The 13001-nt window shown below is 55.8% G+C and overlaps 3 protein-coding genes across 3 annotated transcripts in view; 2 read left to right on the top strand and 1 right to left on the bottom strand.

Annotated features, from left to right (window-relative positions):
* Positions 1–2: 2 nt before the first annotated feature.
* On the top strand, positions 3–2462 carry PTSG_02230 (uncharacterized protein; the record flags this gene model as incomplete). The annotated part of the gene is made up of 4 exons (XM_004996659.1): positions 3–124; positions 474–585; positions 910–1042; positions 1297–2462. The coding sequence occupies 4 exons, from the start codon at positions 3–5 to the stop codon at positions 2460–2462; spliced, it is 1533 nt and encodes a 510-aa protein (XP_004996716.1).
* A 549-nt stretch (positions 2463–3011) lies between these two features.
* Positions 3012–6348, bottom strand: PTSG_02229 (uncharacterized protein; the record flags this gene model as incomplete). Its single annotated transcript, XM_004996658.1, has 1 exon — positions 3012–6348. One exon carries the CDS (start codon positions 6346–6348, stop codon positions 3139–3141), a length of 3210 nt encoding a protein of 1069 aa, XP_004996715.1. The 3' UTR covers positions 3012–3138.
* A 1162-nt stretch (positions 6349–7510) lies between these two features.
* Positions 7511–13001, top strand: part of PTSG_11852 (ULK protein kinase) — an 11703-nt gene continuing 6212 nt past the window's right edge. Inside the window, exons 1-10 of the mRNA XM_004996657.1 lie at positions 7511–7622; positions 7882–8133; positions 8452–8649; positions 8878–8962; positions 9164–9214; positions 9397–9443; positions 9795–11386; positions 11689–11748; positions 12007–12307; positions 12588–12870. Coding sequence (XP_004996714.1) covers positions 7572–7622; positions 7882–8133; positions 8452–8649; positions 8878–8962; positions 9164–9214; positions 9397–9443; positions 9795–11386; positions 11689–11748; positions 12007–12307; positions 12588–12870 — 2920 coding nt within the window. The 5' untranslated portion in view covers positions 7511–7571. The remainder of the gene's footprint in view (positions 7623–7881; positions 8134–8451; positions 8650–8877; positions 8963–9163; positions 9215–9396; positions 9444–9794; positions 11387–11688; positions 11749–12006; positions 12308–12587; positions 12871–13001) is intronic.

The raw sequence follows: 13001 nt of genomic DNA, 5'->3' as shown, positions 1-13001 counted from the left end.
CAATGGTGGCGGTGCGCGCTTCTGGTGTTGTTGTGGTTGCAGTGGTCGTGCTGGCTGCTGCTGTGGGCGTGCAGGCGCGTCCCGGCAGCAAGGGCATCAAGCCATTAATGGGCTGGAACACATGGTGGGTTGGAAATGGATGGCATGGGAAGCGGTGTGCATGGGTGAAGCGGCATGTTTTTTGTTTGTGTTGGTTGTGTGTATTTGTGTTTGTGTTTGTGTTTGTGTTTGTGTTTGTGTTTGTGTTTGTGTTTGTGTTTGTGTGTTTGTGTTTGTGTTTGTGTGTTTGTGTTTGTGTTTGTGTTTGTGTTTGTGTTTGTGTTTGTTGTTGCTGTTCGTGCGTGTGCGTGTGTTTTCGTTTGTGGTGTGCTCATGTGTACTTGGAATGTGTATTTTGCATGGCATTGTGTGCTTGCCACCCAAACCCGCATTTGTTGCTCAACATTGTCACAACAATGTGGTCATGCGCATAGGTGCACGCAAAACAAGTGTGGCGTGGACTGGTGCACGTCTGATGAAGTGCTGGACGTCGCCAAGACCATCAAAGCCAGCGGCATGCTTGCAGCTGGTTACGACCACATCAACGTCAGTGTGTTTTGCGGCAAGCAATGGCTCGCCAACAAGCTTTGTGTGTATGTGTGTGTGTGTGTTTTTTTTTTTTTGCATTGGATGTTCCTTCGCGGCAACATGTCAGCATGTTTGTTGTGTGTGATCGGGTTGGGGCTCTCTGTGTCTCTCTGTCACTGTCTCTCTCTCTATGTGTGTGTCTCTGTGTCTCTGTCACTGTCTCTCTCTCTCTCTCTGTCACACACACACACACTCTCTCTCTCACTCACACACTCTCTGTGTCTCTCTGTGTCTCTCATCTGTCTTCATCTTTATTTTTTGGATCTTGTGCGTGCGCTGCAGTTGGACGATTGCTGGGGCCTGCGCGATCCAAAGACACATGAGATCAAAGGTGACCCAGTCCGGTTTCCTGAAGGCATGAAGGCGTTCATCAAGAAGATCCACGACCTGGGCTTCAAGTTCGGCCTTTACACTGGTATCAACACACTGGAGCGAGGGCATGGGGCGTGGCATTGTGTAAAAGAACACGTTTTGGAACCGTCACCACGAGTCACCATACGCGCATCTAAACATTCAAGCACACACACACACACACGCACACGCACAATGTTTCTCTCCCTCTTTCCCATCCACCCATCCACTCATCCATGCATACATACACAATCACAATCACACATACGCAAACGCGCGATCACACATACGCACGCACGCACACACATTCTGCTGCAGACTTGGGCGCGGACGCGTGCCACTCGCCATTCACGGGGAGCTACCCCTACTATGCGCAGGATGCGGCCACATTCAAGGACTGGGAGGTGGACTACGTCAAGTTTGACGACTGCAACCTGCCGGACGGCCACACCAAGGAAGAGCTGTCATGCGACATGTCATCTGAGCTGCTCAAGACGGGGCGCGACTTCTGGTTGTGCTTCCACTGCGACTGGAACTCGGACACGTGCGCCAAGTGTGGCACCTCCTTCCGCATCGCCCACGACCACCACGACGAGTGGGACAGCACCAGCAGCATCATCGACGTCCTCGCCCACAACCGCCAGCCATATTGGGGCCCAAACCCCACCTACGGCCTCCCAGACCCAGACTTCATCTTCACCGGTGGGCAGGGCTGCGGCGCGCACTCCCCGCCGGGCACGCGCTGTCCTGGGCAGACCGAGGACGAGTACATGTCGGAGTTTAGCGTGTGGACCATTGCCGGCGGCTCCTTGCTGATAGCGTCAGACCCGCGCAACATGACGGACTTCATGGCGCGCGTGTGGTTCAACCACGAGATTCTCGCCGTGTACAACGACAGCGCCAGCTTGCAGTCTGTTCGCGCCATTGGCAACGGCACCCTCAGCCATGCCCGGCACACGATGCACCTGCATGCACAGCGCAAGCAGGAACAGGAACAGCAGCAGCAGCGGCAGCGGCATGACCTGAAGCCTTTGGCGTCATGTGCGTTGGAGAAGCAGCTGTCGCACGACCCGTGTGTGCAGGGCGTCTCATTTGGCTGCAACGGCGACGAGACCATGTGGACCGATCACGGTTGCCGCGGCATCTTCACGTGCGATGGCGTGCAGGATGTCACCTGCAATGAGGATGGCAGCGGCAAGCACACGTGCAAGTGCGTCACCACGCCCCCGCCACCATCCATTGTGCTTGCTCGCCCGCTGTCCGACAACAGCACGGTCGCTGTTGTCATCCACAACGCCGCCATGGTGAACCAAACGCTTGGCTTCCACTTCTCTGCGGTGCCGGAGCGCGCGTGGAACAGCAAGACGACCTTGCACGTGCGCGACCTCTGGCGACACGCCGATCTTGGCAAGGCCACGGGTTCATTCTCGACTTTTGTTCCTGCACATGGCTCCGCGTTCCTCCTCCTCTCCCCTGCATCATGACTGCATGTTGTTTGGTCGTGCGTGAGCGACGGATTTGTTTTTGTGTGCATTTGATTTGGCGCCTGGGGACTGTGCACTGTACTTGTGTTCTTGTGTTTGCTTCACACACACACACACACACACACACACACACACACACACACACACACACACACACACACACGCGCGCGCGTTATTCCGTCTTCCCCGCCATGATTCGGCCGGTCTGCATGCACACTTTCATTTTTCCTGCCTGCCGTCCATTGAGTTACACACGTGCCATCAGTGCAGTGCAGTACAACGAAGGAAACGACACACGCATGTGCATTGGTCACAAATCGCCAACGCCCACGGACAAACGAAAGAGAAAGAAAGGCAACCAAACTCAAGCTACTCAAAACATAAAGGGCACGTGTGAGTTGCAAACACACACACACACACACACACACACACACGCACACACACACACACACGCAAACGTTCGCTAACGTCACAAGCGTGCCAAGCGAAGAAACATCCTGAAACATGCAAACACTTACGCAGACACGCTAACGCAAATTCATGCAGACACGCGAACGCAACCACACACACACACACACACACACACACGCTTACGACCGCTCGACCGAAGCTAGACTGACAACACACAAGACAAGCAAATGGACCGCTAATCGCAGAAGCCCAAGTAATCTATCGATCAGCACTCTGCAGGGCAGTTGATGAGGGCGATACCATCGGCGTTGTTGACACAGACCGCAGTAAGGCCGCCGCAATCCACGCTGGTGAGGGCGGCGTTGTCCTGGAAGGTGATGCGTCCGCCCACAGTGGCCACGCTGCCAAAGTTGATGCTGGCGAGGGCGGCATTGGAGGTGAAGGTGATGTCTCCAGCCACGCTCGTGATGCCGCCAAAGTCAACGCTGGCGAGGGCGCTGTGGCGGTCAAAGGAAACAGAGCCACCCACAATCTTGATGTTGCCAAAGCCAAGACTGGTGAGGGCATTGTTGAAGAAGAAGTTGACGTCCCCGCCCACAGTGGCAACGCTGCCAAAGTCGACAGTGGTGAGGGCGATGTTGACAGTGAAGCCCACGTCGCCAGGCACGCTGGTGATGCTGCCAAAGTCAACGCTGGCGAGCGAGTTGTGTCGGTCGAAGGAAACGGAGCCGCCCACGGTGGCGACGTTACCAAAGTCGATGCTGGGGAGAGCGTCATTAAGCATGAAGCTGACGTCGCCCGACACGGTGGTGATGCTGCCGAAATCAACGCTGGTGAGGGCGTCGTTGTCGTCGAAGCTGAGGTAGTCACCCACAGTGGCGATGTTGCCGAAATCAACGCTGGTGAGGGCGCCGTTGTTGTCGAAGCTGATGTAGCCCTGTACCGTGCTGAGGCTGCCAAAGTTGATGTTGGTAAGATCGTTGCCGTTGGTGAAAACGATGTACTCGCCAACGCTGGTGATGCTGCCAAAGTCGACGCTGGTGACGCCCAAGTTGCTTTGGAGGGCCACAAACGACCCCACGGCTGTGATTCCGCCAAAGTCGACGCTGGTGAGGGCCCAGTTGTCCTGCAGTCGAATGTAACTGCTAACACTGGTGATGTTGCCAAGAGTGAGGCTGGCGAGGGCGCGGTTGTCGTTGAACTCAATGGCAGTGTTCACGCCAGCAACGTTGCTCAAGTCAACGCTGGTGAGGGCATAGTTGCGAGAGAAAAACACGCCCGTACCCACGCTGGTGAGGCTGCCGAAGCTGACGCTGCTGAGGCGATTGTTGGCGAAGATGGAGATGCCTTCACCAACTGTGCTGATGTTGCGGAAATCGATGCTGCCGATGTTCGCGGCACCGCTGACCCTGAGCGACGCACCCACGGCTGTGATGCTACCGTAGTCGATACTGGTGAGGGCGGCGTTGTTGGTCACCTCCAAATTCCCACTCACACTGGTGATCGCGCCAAAGGCAGCGGAGGCGAGAAGGTCATTGCCATCAATGAACACGCGCCCGCCAACGTCCTCGATGCCAGCGCAATCAACGCTGGTGAGGCGGTCGTTGTTGGAGATCTCAATGCTGCCGCCCACGCTGGTGACGCTGCCAAAGTCAATGCTGGTGAGGAGGCCGTTACCGGTGACGTCAATGGTTCCGCCCACGCTGGCGACGTTACCCAAATCGATGCTGGGGAGGAAGCCGTTGGTCCGAAAGTCAATGTTGCTGGTGACGGTGGCGAGGTTGCCCAAGTTGACGCTGGTGAGACGGCCGTTTGACCTGAACTCAATGTATTCGCCAACGGACGTGACATTGCCAAGGTCGACGCTGGTGAGAGCACCGTTGAAGGTTATCTCAACGTACTGGCCAACAGTCGTGCCGGTCGCGCTGGCGCCGAGGTTGATGCTGGTGAGGCGGCGATTTTGGTCGAAAAGGATGTGTTGACCCACGCTGGTGATGCCGCTGACGTCAATGCTGGTGAGGAGGTCATTGTAGGAGACGTCGATGGCGCCGTCCACGCTGGCGATGCTGCCAAGGTCAGTGCTGGTGAGGGCGCCATTTTCATACATGGTGATGGTGCCGCCCACGCTGGTGATGCTGCCAAAGTCAATGCTGGTGAGGGCTGTATTCTGATCAAAGTTCAAGTCTCCACTCACGCTGACCACGCTGCCAAAGTCGAGTCGCTCGATGGCGTGATCTTGGGGCAACACAAAATTTTCCACCACAGCGCCACCCTGTACGCCGAAGTCAGTCGACACCGCATCTTGCCACCGAAGACTGCCACCAACGTCGTGCAGTGCGCCGAGGTCAAAGGCAACGAGCGGGTTGGTCCTCACGTCGATGCTGTCGCCGACCGTGGCCAGCTGGCCAAAGTTGATGGAAGTAATCCGGTTGCGGGACAAGTCCACGAGGTTGCCAACATATGTGAGGTTGCCAAAGTCGACTGCGGTGATTCTGCTTGCGTACAGATCCAGCTTGCCGCCAACATATGTGAGCTGACCAAAGTCAACCGACACGAGGGAGGTGCCGCGACCCACAATGTCCCCGCCGACGTACGCCACCGAACCAAACTGCAGCGAGGTCTCTGCCCTGTCCACCGTGACTGATCCCGTGACACGCTCCAGGGCGTAAAACTCGTCACAACAGCAGTTGATGACAGCGAGCGCGGCGCACAGCCCAGCCCGAAACTGGAACCGGGAGCCAAAGTCATCGCAGTCCAGGGTAGCTGTTGGTGTTCCGGTGCAATCCGTCGTTGTGGTGGTGGTTGTAGCCGTGGATGTGGTTGTTGTGGTTGTGGTTGTGGAGGGGGCGACTGTTGAGGCTGTTCCTGTTGAGGACGCAGGACTCACTGTCGCGGTCGCCGCTTGCGTTGTCGTCGTCGTTGTCGCGCCGGTGTTTGTCGAGCTGCCACCAGCACCCCGACTGCCACTCGCGCTGGATCCGCTGTTCGCCATGGACACGGGTACGGCGACAGCCACCGCGATGACGATAACAAAAAGGACGGCCAAGAATGCCTTGAACTTCCACCCATAATCGCTGCCCTTGCTGGCGCCGCTGCCTCCCCCACCAGCATAGGCACCCTCAGCGACGTTGTACGACTTGAGTTCTGCTGGAGGCGAGCGTGTCATCAACAGTGAGGGCTGAGTGCCAGACGCGGTGTTGCCGTGATTGTTGTTGTTGTTGTTGTTGTTGTTGTTGTTGAAGTAGTTGTTACTGCTGTAGCCGCTGTTGTAGTTGTTGCTGTTGTTGTTGTTGTCCCCATACACACGCAAAGCAGCAGGGTTGGCGTAAGCATGCGGCTGTTGGTGCTGGGGAGCGCTGGGAGCCGAGTTCATCCATGGGCCTGTTCCCTGCTGACCGCTGGCAGCCATGCCATTGCCCATTGCAGTCTCCGCGAAGGTGCCCTCCATGTTTTCATAGGTGTTGTGGCTCGCCATGTCGCTGAAGGTGTGGTGGTGGTCGCTGCGATGGGTGTGGTACAAATGGCAACGCCGAGCTGCTTCAATCAAGCAAGAGAAGGGTACAGGTTGTGATTTTGATTCACATCAAGAGCAAGAGCAAGAAAGGAAATCATACCGCAAGTTGCCCGTTGTATTTTCTGCTGACATGACGTCATTTCTGGCGGTTCTGGTCAGTGTCATGCCCACTTCGATTTGGTTTTGATCGTTGTGTATGTGTGTGTATGTGTGTATGTGTGTCTGTTTGTGTTGCTTGCTGTGTTTATTGGGGAAAACTCGCTGAAATCTTACACTGCTCCCAGCGCTCAAAGATGGGGAAGGCAATTGCGGCAAAACAAAGGGCAGCGGTGCGTATGGGTGAATGTGTGTGAGAGCACGCGCCTCATAGACAGAAAGAAAAAGAGAAAAGTGAATCAATAGATAGATAGATAGAAACCAAGTGCCTCGGTGCGAGGCTCATGTGTAGTGCTGCGACTGTTTGTGTGTGTGTATGTGTGTGTGTATGTGTGTGTGTGTGCGCGCGCGTGTGTGTATGTGTGTGTGTGTGGTATATGTGTGTGTGTGTGTGTGTGTGTGTGTGTGTGTGTCGGTGGGTCCTCGAGTCTAGTCGAGTCAAATGGAAAAAGAGGTCACGCACGGAGCACTCTTCTCGATCCTCGTCTGCTGCTGTGGGCAGCACAAAGATAAGAACATGAAAGCAAAGCACGTTGAACTTGTAGTGTCGCCAGCTTTATATGTGGGCATCCCCTACATTTACATTGGGTACCGGAAATACCCTTGTGCACGGTTTTAGTGCAGTTCTGCAGTTGGTAAGACACCACACATCAGAGAACTAGTGAACTCTGGGTCATTACTTCATGCAAGCTACGAGGAAGCGAAGTTAAGGAGATGGCTTCCCCCTTCGCTGACCTGAGACGAACGGAGAGGCTGAGTGAGAGGCTACAAGCACAAACACTGCACAAGCGAACCGCGCAAACACGTCTCAGTGTGTGTTCATATTCAACACGGCACAAGAAAGACTGAGCGCCGGGAGCAGTGTAAGATTTCAGCGAGTTTTCACCAAAACACAAACAACGACTGAACTGACTGAAAGAGGGTCGTACAGTCGCGCTCGTCAAGTCCGGCAGTTAATTTTGCATCACACCAATTTTGTTTTGCAAGATAACGGCACCAGCAACCACAACCACAATCAAGCCACATCGATGGAGCGCTACGATGTGCTGGAGGTGGTGGGCCGCGGCTCCTTTGGCCAGGTGTGTGTGTGTGTGTATGTGTGTGTGTGTGTGTATGTCTGGGAGTCACCCTCACCCTCTCACTCGCCCACTCACTCTCGCGTTGTGCTTCATGTGCGCGCACAACTCGCTGTTGATCGTCTTCCAACATGCCATCAAACACACACACAAATGCACACACACACACACCAAACACACACACCAAACACACACACACACACACACACACACACACACGCACACACACACGCACACACACACACACACACACACAACGCAGGTGTTCAAAGCACGCATGAAGAACACGCTGGAGATTGTGGCAATGAAGTTTATCACCAAAGCCGGCCGCAGCGCAAAGGAGCTGCGCTTGTTGCAGGAAGAGATGACCATCTTGAACCGACTCGATCACCCGCACATCATCCGCATGATTGAGTCCTTCGAGACCCCAGACGAAGTGGTGGTTGTCACTGAGTTTGCCGATGGTGAGCTCTTCCAGGTGCTCGAAGACGACCGCGTCTTGCCCATGGAAGAGGTGCGTGTGTTTGCGATACATGTGTATATGCGTTGTGCGTGTATGTGATGCGTGTGTTTGTGATGCGTGTGTTTGTGATGCGTGCATATGTGGCACACACACACACACACACACACACACACACACACACACCGCGCACGACAAAGATGCCACGTGTACTAGCAAGTGTGTGACCGTCGCGGCAGCACGATGCCAACTTCCAAAACAACCAGTGCAGAGGTGGTGCAGTCGATGCTTATTCATCCCAACAATCCACCCCCCCTGCCCCCCTTTCCATGACACACACACACGCACACACATGCACAATCCATACTGCAGGTTCGAAGCGTTTCGCAGCAGCTTGTGTCTGCGCTTCGTTATTTGCACTCCCACCGCATCATGCACCGCGATATGAAGCCGCAGAACATCCTGGTTGGGAAACAGGGAAGGGTCATGCTGTGCGATTTTGGGTTCGCCCGTGCCATGAGCATGAACACCCTCGTCCTCACATCCATCAAAGGCACACCTCTGTACATGGTCAGTGCACCTGCACCTGCACCTGTGTGCGTATGGGCGTGTGTGTGTGTGTGTGTGTGTGTGTGTGTGTGTGTGTGTGTGTACAGCTACCTGCTTGTACATCTGCGTGTGCACCTTCTGTGATTCAAGCCATCCCCACAACCACAACGACGACAACGATTTGCACCCCTCTCTCACCCACGTCCATTGCCTCCCACCCGACGTGCGCATGTCTGTGTTGTCTGGTAGGCGCCCGAACTCATCAAGGAGCAGCCGTATGACCACCGTGCGGATCTCTGGTCGCTGGGCTGCATCCTCTACGAGCTCGCTTTCGGTGTGATCAAACATCTTCATGGCGATGATGATGATGATGATGATGATGATGATGATGATGATGATGATGATGATGATGATTTGACTGTGCCCAATAAGAAACAGCCATGCACCTTGCCCACTGGGTGTATACGTGGGTGATTATGCGATCGAAGGTTGTCTGTGGCTCAACATCAACTTGTTCATTGCTCTTCACTTGCAGGTTACCCGCCATACTACACGGACAACATTGTCACCCTTGTCAACATGATCGGTGCGTTGCAAGCCTGGTGATGCGTGTTGAAGGGCGCCCACTCTCGAGTATACCTAGTGTATGAAGAAGAAGGGGTATACACCAGCAGACTTCACGCCCTGACACTGTGCTGTGTTCGTTGGTTCGCCGCTTGTTGTTTGATGATGTGCACACGTCTGCAATGACGCCGCCGTCCTCGCCAGTTGGGGACAACATCAAGTGGCCAGACACCGTGGATCCAGAGTTCAAGGTTAGCAGGCGCGTACAATCCATGGAGCCACAATGCGCACATGCAAATGTACACATGCAAAAGTGCACACGCACATGTGCACACACATCATCACCCTCCAACACACACGCACACACACACACACACATACACACACATACACACACATACACACACACACACACACACGCACACGCATACACACACACGCACACACACACACACGCATACACACACACACACCACACACACACACACACACCACACACACACACACACACGCATACACACACACACACACACACACACACACACACACACACACACACACACACACACACACACACACACACACACACACGTCCGCTGCAGGATTTGTTGACGGGACTGCTGACAAAATCGCCGTCTAAGCGGCTGGCGTGGCCCGCACTTGAACACCACCCCTTTCTGTGCAACCACGGTAACATTCACGGCATCCCCTTTCATCCGGGCACCGTGCCCCCAATCGACCGCTCGCTCGTGTCGCGGGCAGGGACCATGTCCCCACCGCCCGTCACCCCGACATCGCACCCGCCAACACGACGGCGGCGAGAGGCTGCAGCACACCACGTCGACACGAGCCAGGTCTTTCCACCGCCACCAGCATCGTCGTCGTTGTCATCGCACGCCCGCCACCCCCGACGCGCGGACAGCGCAACGCCGCGTGCAAGCTCCAGTCGCCTGAAGGACAACAACACGGCAGCAGCATCCGCCGCCAGTTCAACGTCGACGCTGCGGGGAAGCGAGCAGGAGCCAGCAGCATCCGCGTCAACAGCAGCAGCACGAGCATCGTCACAGCACGCTGCAGCGCGCGCCGTCACAGCACCGGGAGGCACGCGCACAGTCACGCCCGTGGTGGGGCTGCTGGCGGACGGAGACGACGGTGTGCGGGCGAGTGTGCAGCAGCGGTACAGCCACCAGGAGGCGCGGGCAAAGCGGCGGCAGCAGAAGTTGCGTGCAAGCAAGATTGGCGCTGCCATACGAGAGGAGGATGAGGGCGGAGAGGAGGGCACACAGCGAGCAGTCACGGCGCCGGCGGCATCAACGCGCGAAGAACGGGAAGCGCGGCGGAAGCGAAGGGAGAAGAGCAAGATGACAAAACAGCAGCAGCAGCAGCAGCAGCAGCAGCAGCAGCACAGGCAGCACAGGCAGCATGGTGACAAGGAGGAGGAGGAGGAGGAGGAAGATACGGTCAGCGGTCGCGATGATCACATCAGTCAGCAGCACCGGCGCCACCATCACTCGCGGCGGCACAAGCACGAACGCACGGACAAAGACGCAAAGACACGCGAGGGCTCCAGAGCAGACAATGCAGCGCAACAGGGGCGGGGTGGCTTCAACGCAACATACAAAGTCGGTGCAGGTGATGCTGGGGATGGCGGTAGTGATGAGGGTGAGGGTGACACAACACAACGGGAGCAGCAGCAGCAGCAGTTGGAGGAAGATGCTGACAACAGAGAAGCCCGGTTGATGGGCACGCGTGTGTTGGGAGCAGGTGACGACACGTCCTCTGTTTCTTCAGCTCGGCGTGGGTCGCGCTTGCCTGTGGCAGCAGAGATTGCACACACGCACGCACACACGCGAGGCGGTGACCGCAGACCCGGTGCGAGAGAGCGAATGGGGTCCGGCGAGGCAGGCACCCGAAACGAGAAGCAAGACACATATGATGAGCAGCAGCTGTTTGAGGAAGAAGGGATGAAGACGCGGGTGCTGCCTGCTCGTGAACGTCTTCGATCGGACATTGACATGGGCACGGCATCATCTTTGTCGTCCACACCCGTTCCCGTCCCACGATCATCACTCCATGACTCCTCCTCCCGTCTGAAGTCTGCACCAGCAGCAACTGCTGTTGATGTTGATGTTGGCGATGGGTTTGCTGCTCTGCAGGACCGCTTCCACCGAAACTTGCAGGCAACAGACATGTGGTGCGTTGATTTTTGTTTTTTGGGGGGGGGGGGAAGCTGCGTTGTGGTGTTGAGGTTGGGGGGGGGGGTGAACGGTGTTTCATGTGTGTGTGTGTGTGTGTGTGTGTGTGTGTGTGTGTGTTTGCTTGTTTCACATGTGCGTGCGGTTGATTGTTCAAGTGGACCCACTTGGTTGGATGGCGGAACAATTACAGTTTTGCGTGCTCACCCCAGCCCTCCTTCCTTCACATGCATCGGCGATGATCCTGTGTGTTGTTCTGCGCTGTGCCATCGCGCTCACCGCTCGCCCAAATCGCCTGCAGGGACGATGAGTTTGGGTCACGTGCTGCGACAACGCTGTTGACTGATCAGTCCTCCTCAACGTGAGCCGTGGTGCACACGCGATGCTACTGCCCCTTCTCCCTGTTTTCCTTCATCTGCCAGCTTGTTGTCTTATTTACCCTGCCTGCGCTTCTGTTTGCTGGCTCTGTCTGCTCCGTCTTCTTTCTTGCTCTGAGTGCACCGGGCCCCCTCCCCCATGATGCCATCACACGCGGCTTGTCCTTTGACTTATCCATCATGACACGCAATGCGTTCGTGGCGTGCTGTCTTCATCCGTAACCCATCTTTATCTTTTGCAGAGCACCCGTGACCACTGTGCGGTACATTCTGACGTCGCGCACGCTTTTCGTCCATGGCACGCAATCCACCATTTCGCTGTGCCTGCAAGCAGCGACCGCCCTGCTGCATGGCCTCCAGCAGCCTACTCAAGAAAACCAGAGCCAACCAAAACAACAACAGCAGCAGCAACAGCAGCAACAACAACAGCAGCAGCAGCAAAGTAGCGAACTCACACCACAGAGCGCAGGCAACGTGCTGGCAGCCATGTTTTGGAACACGAGCATTTGGACGAGCACGAGCGGCGCCGCTGAAATCGGGCCTGTGAGTCTCGCCACGCTATGGTCTGAGAGCGTGTGCATGTATGCTTTGCACTGTGTGTATTTGTGTGTTCTGATTGATAGGATCGCTGTGTGACGTGCTGTTCACCCCCACACAAAATACATCCATACATACATACAACAACAACAACAACAACAACAACAACAACAGCAACAACAACAACAACAACAACAACAACAACAACAACAACAACACACACACACACACACACACACACCACATGCCAACGACATACTCACGCACAACAACACATGAACTGAAGGTGACAAACGAGCTGCTGCATCGAGTGTTTGACGACCAGACGCTGCTGGTTCAGCGCCTGCAAGCAATTCTGGAGTGCAACCTCACCTCCGCCGCAGCCCACGCGCTGGCCACCGCTGCCAGTGCCGCTGCTGTTGGTGGCAGCAGACGCGGCTCACGAGGCCGTGGTGATGGCGGTAGCAGTGGTGACGGGAGCAGACGAACCAGCCGTGGTGGTGGTTTGGTGTCACCTGGTCTTGTGCTGGACGACGGGCACCTCCTCATGCTTGGCGCCGTTGTTGAAGGTCAGTGACAGCGTCGCGTTGTGGCGTTGTGGGGTGTATTATGTTCGTGTCGTGCCCTTGGTTAGAGATGGGCTGTGGGTGGCTGCGGTTCACCTGGATAAACGTTCGTCTCCCTGCTCACGCCCTTGCTG

Source organism: Salpingoeca rosetta, assembly GCF_000188695.1.
Source record: "Salpingoeca rosetta unplaced genomic scaffold supercont1.5, whole genome shotgun sequence".
Classification (NCBI taxonomy): Eukaryota; class Choanoflagellata; order Craspedida; family Salpingoecidae; genus Salpingoeca; species Salpingoeca rosetta.
The sequence above is the reverse complement of the archived record's forward strand: the minus strand, read 5'-3'. Positions and strand labels throughout refer to the sequence as shown.